The sequence below is a fragment of the Metopolophium dirhodum genome, chromosome 1, assembly GCF_019925205.1.
Source record: "Metopolophium dirhodum isolate CAU chromosome 1, ASM1992520v1, whole genome shotgun sequence".
Taxonomy (NCBI): domain Eukaryota; kingdom Metazoa; phylum Arthropoda; class Insecta; order Hemiptera; family Aphididae; genus Metopolophium; species Metopolophium dirhodum.
Window position 1 is genome coordinate 81939500 of NC_083560.1, and position 7385 is coordinate 81946884.

At 30.1% G+C, this 7385-nt stretch overlaps 1 protein-coding gene across 2 annotated transcripts; it reads right to left on the reverse strand.

The window, feature by feature from the left end:
• Positions 1 to 994: 994 nt before the first annotated feature.
• Positions 995 to 6152, reverse strand: LOC132935050 (uncharacterized). Of its 2 annotated transcripts, none has more exons than XM_061001501.1 (3): positions 5687 to 6152; positions 1391 to 1782; positions 995 to 1279 (listed from the first exon to the last, which is right to left on the reverse strand). In XM_061001501.1, the coding sequence occupies exons 2-3, from the start codon at positions 1766 to 1768 to the stop codon at positions 1103 to 1105; spliced, it is 555 nt and encodes a 184-aa protein (XP_060857484.1). In that variant the 5' UTR covers positions 1769 to 1782; positions 5687 to 6152; the 3' UTR covers positions 995 to 1102. The 2 variants fall into 2 exon arrangements, with proteins under 2 accessions (XP_060857484.1, XP_060857483.1); XM_061001500.1 differs by having other exon boundaries at positions 1391 to 1808; positions 5687 to 6149.
• Between the last annotated feature and the right edge of the window lie 1233 nt (positions 6153 to 7385).

Sequence of the window (7385 nt, forward strand, 5' to 3'; positions counted from 1 at the left end):
GCCAGCATTAAAAAATTAAATTGGTGAAGGTGCGTAGATTATTGATATTAATTGAATAAATATAAAGAGAAATAAAAGTAAATTAATAGAGAAATATATGAATTTTAATAAATAGTCAGCGGGGACTGATCTTGGTAAATGATATATGATAATAATAGAGAATAAATTGAAAAAATATTGTAATTAAATAGTGAAAATATTAAATGATGAATAAACAGTAGATAAAGGAATAAATATTAAATGCACGCATAGCAGTTGAGTAAATATATAAAAATAATTGATAAATAATTTTTTGTAATTGAATTGAAATATAGATAAATAGCTTTGTAATTGAATTAAAAAAAAAGATAAATAATTCCTTATGAGTAATTGAAATAAAATAAAGTTGATGAATTAATTGTTGAAAAATAAAGAGAAATAAATTGAAATATTGGGTATATTATAAAGGAAAATTGGTGATTAAAAGGCAGTTTATGACCTTATTTATATGATAAATAAAAGTAATTGAAATTAATATTACATGAATTGGAAGGCTAGCGTAGAATAAGTATATATTTTTAATTGATTTATAAATTCAATTTATAAATTGATTTTAGTTGAAACTAATAACTGTATATACTTTAAAACTTCACTGAATGTTTATATTAGCATTTTCTTTACACCATTACATTTTTAAAAATATTTTTTCTCTTTTTAAACTATTATTAGGCATAAGAAAACTTTGTTTTTTATAAGGTTTTTTTAAAATTATTACCGATAAAAATTGAGTAAATAAGCCAACTTCATATTTTAAATAGTATACAGTTGGAATTATAAATTAATGAAATATTATCTACATTCTACACAGTATCAACTCATTAGATTCATCCATGACTATAAGTCAATCAATAATTACAACTGTTCTAAAATCTCTTAACTCAAACAATATTTTAATGTTTAAAATTTAAATTGTATTTCATCGTTTTAAATATATTATAATAAAAAAAAATTCACATATGGCTATCTCATAATTTATTTCTATAAATTTGACGACAAAAGAGATTTTTATATGAAAATAGTTAATACTTGATAGGAAATAATTGGTCAGTTTATTTTTTTTATTTTAAATTGTCAGTCCTGAACCTCCTTGTCCACCTCGTCCTCCACGTCTTCCACGTCCTCCAAGTCCTCTTTGTCTCGGGCTGTTCTGGCCAGCTCGATTGTTTCGCCTCCTTTTGCCTGGAAGTGGGGGGTTGAAGTACTTCTGCACATCCCTCTTCCAATGTTGTAGTACCTGTGACTAGTAATTAAGAGTTCATTAGTCAGTTGGTTATCAATAGACAATAATCAATAGTTAAATGGTAAATAAGTACATGCATTAATATATATAGTTATATTTAATAAACTTTACCAATAGCATTTGATTGGAGGAACCACCCATTTTTTTCTCAATTTCTCTAAAACTATATGCTCGAGATCCACCAAGATTACGGAGATGTCCATATCCGGGAATGAATCCATGGCCTCGACGTGGATGGTCAGTGGTAACTGGGGTAGAAACCACGGACCTAGAGGCAGCAATAAAGTTACTGGCTGTGGAGGTGGTGACGGAAACAATGCTGGCTGTGGTGGTGGTGACGGCTACAATGGCGGCAGTTGTGGTAGTGACGGCAATATTGGTAATTGAGTTGATGTTGCTGATAGCGGATGAGCTGGTGCTGGCTGAAGTGGTATCTGCGGTGTTGGCGGTGTCCCACATTTCAATCGACAATTTATTTTGTCTTTCCATCTTTGGACTGCAGACTTGAGTTTTTTTGAAACAAGAAGTTCTACCAATTAAATATTATAAAATAAATTAATTAAGCAAGACGTCCCTCAGACTATACACTACACAATTCGTTGAAGTAGCATTGAATTGGTATTCATTACTCAACTTATAGGTAGGTATAACGCGCATATTACTAACATTGGCATATAGGTAATTTAGAAAGGGTAAATTCCAACCCAGGAAGGAGCTCAAAACAGGGATTATGATATTTATGATGGGAATTTTTGTTTGTAAATGGTTGCTATTGATTTTAATAATTATTATTAAAGAGATAAGCCTGTTGGCGCAGTCGCAGTGGCACTTCTATGTATTTTAATACAGAATGTCTCAAGTTTGAACCATGATTTCGGTGAACCAATTTTTTACATTGTCCTTAAGTATATTGTTTTTTTTCTTTTTTAACTATATAAATAAGTTAGGTTTTTTTTTATTCATCGGATTTTAGTACTGTTAGGTTAGGATTTTGTATTAATCCACCGTTGAATTATTATGGTTGAATAAAGTAAAATCAACAGACTTGATATAACTTTGATATTTTAGAGTTAAATTATACACTTATGTACAAACCAAACAGGATCTGCAATCTACCTGATAATAAACTACTGCAAATTTCACGGACAACACCAGTTGAGATGGGTATACATTAAAATATAATACCATGTTCCCTCAAAAAGACATTGCTTCCACAGTGTGTTACACCCAAAAGGAGTTGAACAATCATATTTTTTTTCTGGGCAGCCCGGGGTTATTCAGCTAGTAAATTTATAAAAATAAACTAATACCTTGACTCACAATAACAATGTTAATAGATTAATGTAATTTGGAAACTATGGAATATACTAATATAAATAGATGTATACCAATTTACGCCATTATTTGTTATTCGGTAATAATATTCAAATATAGAAAACCCCTGAATTGCGTTGTCGAGCCGCTACTTTATAAGATTAGTTTTAAATTTTAAGATCTTACTTATATATACCATGAAACTATTCACACTGTTTTAGGGAATGTGGTATTGAGTCAAAAATTATATATGATAGAAATATATAGACTACCTATTATAATAATTAAATATTAATTAATACAATAAATACCATTTAATACCATAATATCAGTCAGTTTACTATTGAGTTATATTGGTAGGAATACATTTTTAAATGTAGAAAAAAGTTCAGTTAGTTGAATTAAAAATATATTCAAGCGTATACATTTGTCAACTACTTGTGTGATATTTTACGTTAATATTAAATATAGCAATTAATAAGTGTATTATAAGTAATAACTATATATACATAAAACATTGCAATATTTATTAGAGTATTGCAATTTATTAATGTGTGTATTTTGATCTTGTAATTAATAAGATTTTTACATATTGGCAAAGGTCAGTTATGTATTAAAGTTATGTGAAATTATTGGATGGGGAGTGTATGAAAAAAAAATAAGTAACTTGAACTAGTAAGTCAATGTTAAGAATGTTTATCTATAAGTAATATCTTTAGTTAACTAAGATTAAATACAAATCTTAAAGTTTTAAGGTATTATGGATAAAAATATTAACATAACATAGCCCAGTTAAAAAAAGAGTAAATTTTTTTTTGACCTAACTATTCTATTTATTTTAAATAATAACTAGATAACTTCATTATCTTGTTAAAAATACATCTATACTATTCCTTCTTTGTACACTAGCATTTTGAGCAATTACATATTATAATTGTCAACTATGTTATGAAATCAAAGAATATTTATTTGTTTAAAATATGCAATATACACTGTTGGTGATCTTATCAACAATGTAGTAAACCATATTTTGTACTTAATAAGCATAGAATAGATTAACCAAAAAAAAATATGTAATTGAATATTGAATCTTTTGATTAGTTATCAATTATTACTAATTTCAACTCGAATTACAATTTATACTGAAAAAAATTAAGTTTATACATATTATCTATAAACTATTGTTAAAATGAATTAAATGATTATTTTTATTTAATCATACGTTATACAAATATTTTAAATAAAAATAAACAAATAAATATTTCTTGATTTATTTTTTTATTTGACTTTCAATGTGCAACCTACTAACCTCCTGTAATTGTCTAAACAACTACAATAGGCTAGTGTGCAATAAAATATTTAGTTATTGTTTCCTATTTGTGTGCATGTGGGTCGTGTAAATGTGTTGGTACACGTAAGTGATCATTATTGTGAGTGACTGTGTAGAAAATAAATAGTGGAGCACACCCGCACGTGTCAATAACGCAGCATTTTAAACACTTATTACAAATGTGAATTTTAGTGAAACACTGAAACTTAGTTTTGTATTTCCAATAATATAGCTTACTGAGTGACATTACAGCATGAACACCTATAATACAAATTTAACAGAAAAAGTTTATCTATGCTTGTATAGTAGTTGATTTTCGATATTTTATTTTCAATGTTCAATATTTAGCTCTAAAACTTGTGATATTTTACTTTTTGAATTTGAATTATTGAGTTTAATAATTAAAATATCGAAAATTGACTTAAATACAAGCATAGATTAACTTCTCTTCCCCAAAATTGATAATAGGTGTTTTTACTCTCAAACCGCTCAATAAACCATATGACTGTAAATACAAAAATACATTTTCATAGAATTTTTCAATACTATTCATATCCCTTAAGAATTAGGATATCGCAATCGCTTACTAAACATAGGTACATCGTCTTAAACTCGAATAGCGACCCGTGAAGTCCGGTACTACAGTGTTATATTATCGCGATGACGGAGTAGGAACAAGGAACTATGAAATTAACAATTATATTTTTAGTTCAGTAGCAATTAATTGTTTTTAGAGGCATTTATATAATTATATCTCTTCCTAGTTCCGATGTACATGAATTTAAAAGCATGTCAGCCGTACACCTATTACCTCTTTCAAACCTACGCGCAACATTGCAACATAGATTAACACATTCACGTAATTACGTAAAATCGGTTTTTTTTCTGATGTTTGAGTTTCTTAGAGCAAAATCACCTATTCCAAATATTATAGAGGATAATATTTTGATGGGTTTGTCATATCGGTTTTATATTTTATTATTATTTTACATTGTATACGGACTTTCAAATTAAAAAAAAAATGTACTTTTTATTAATTTTAAATTGTTTTGAAATTGAGTGTCATACTCTGAAAAATATTATTTTCTATAATTATTGTAATGGGTGGTTAGTACTCTAATATACGATACCAGCTCAAAAACATAAAAAAAATATTTTATGTTATGTTGCGCGTGGCCGCGTGGGACAGATAGAGAAAACAAACAGTGCGCCGACATCTGATTGATTGACTTATAGATTAAATAATCAGATAAAAGACAAAATTAAGTACCAACTACCAAGTGTAATGTATTATTATTTATAATGCTTATATCCAAGCCCTCGTGTAAGGTATAAAGATTACAGACGTATGGTACATTAATGACTATAATTTTATTGTGTGTGCACGTAGCCTACGACACATTCAAAATATTGCACTATAAAAATAAAAAATGTGCACTAGCCTCCTAAGATTTTATACATTAGTAGATCAGAAAAATAGCCACCGAGGCACAGACATGCATATCTATTAAATGTTGCTACTAACCATACAATTATTAAACTAACAATAGCCAATTAAAAGTACCTACGTATTATTATTATTATGATTAATGTAAATCAATGGAATTCAAGTGGTATTTAATGCCTTGCTATTATTATAATTTGTGTAATATGTAAATTGAAATTATGAAAAGGATTACACCAATTAAAACATATTTAAATACATAAATGCATAGGTAGTGATTGATAGAAGGTTAAACAAATAAATAAGGTACAATACTCACGTATACAAGTTCAATAACGAGACACCGAACAGGCACGGTCGAGGACTATGAGCGGAATGCCCCATTGTCCCGATGCCCGACGTCGCGACGCGTCGGTTGCCGGACTGCCCGACAAATAAACGGATATTGGTTTTATATTTAGAAATAACTATATTATTTATAAAAATAAACTCCAGCTCGAAAAATATTAAATACAGAGTACAAACACGTCAAGTCGTGTCATAATCACAAACCGAAATAGCGGCGGGAGCGACGATGTTGAATATGGGTAAGAGGTGGTGGTCTGTGCGCAGTGCGCTACGTGATTGCGTTGCTATCGGTAATCGGCAGATATCTTCTATTATCTATGGGCAGACGGCAGTACCGTTGAGGTGGCAATGTGAGCGGCGGGCGGGGTGGTAGCTTGTTTATCCATCTCGATGCTCGTTACAAAAATACTTCCCAGTTGCCGCGGCTGTATCGCGGTCATTCTTCGAGATCACGGATATTCCCCACGCACCAGAATAGTGAATACTCGTTACGTAAGCTAGGAAATATCCCAGCCAACTTGCTAACTGACAAAAAACACTCTTGGCTATAGTTGGCTAAGTTAATATAATATGTGTGTCGTATGAGTGGCACTGCGTATGAGTGTATGACGTGTTAGCGTGAAAAGTCTTACCTTTTTCCTGACTAGGTGATTCCTCAGCGGGGAGCCAATTTAACGCGTTCTGCGATGATTTCAGCCGTTGGTTGCCGTTGTTCGGTAATACTATTGATGTTGTGTGAGATGTGAGGAATGAGGATAACACACGTCACACACTAAATGCACCAAATGCAGAATTATTGAATATACATTCGATATTTTTATTACAAAGAAATATTAATAAACGTACACTCCCTCTGCTCTCACTCGTAATGATCAGTGGTCGTCGATTCGTCATCAGTAGGGTTCTTACCTAGTAGAAAATGCCCTTCTTTAAATAATCATAATAGAAAAATAATTTTTAAACAAAAATGTGTTTCATTTAATTTCTAAGACGATGGATGACGTATATTTTTTGTTGCCTTTTTTTGCCTTTTGTACTTATAAATTCCTTTTTTACTTTTAATTTTAAATTGATTTAATAATTGTATATAAAGCTTACGTATATTATCGGTATTCGGTACAAATCGATAAGAGCTTGATATTTATCGATATCGCTGAATACTCTATCCGTTACCGTCTTATCGAGTATTTGGTAAAAGTACCCGTACTATCTATTTAAAGATTAAAATGTGTTCATAATGCGTAGATATAAGATTGTTCGTCAGTAGTTCAGTACGCATTCGTCGACCGCAATTGTCGTGCTATAATAATTTTTTCACGTGTTTATTTTATTCTGTTTTTTTTTTTAATTTTGCCAAAAGTTAAACAAAATTACAATTCTAAGTCGAAAAAGTATGTTACAGAATTCGGTGAAAATGTCTTACGACGCGATGAAGCGAAATACCTACAAGCTGTTTCGATTTTCGCCACCTTGAGTTCGCTCACGTAGGCCGCCGCGTATGTCATACGTGAACGCGGCGAGTGCGGGCGAATCCTATTCTGACCATGCTGTTCCATACTAGGTAGGTACCTAATAAATATATATAGGTATTAGATACATAGCAATAAATAATGAATAATGTATCACATTATTTATAAATTATAATTTACAAGCTTTTTTCCTCGCTAAAT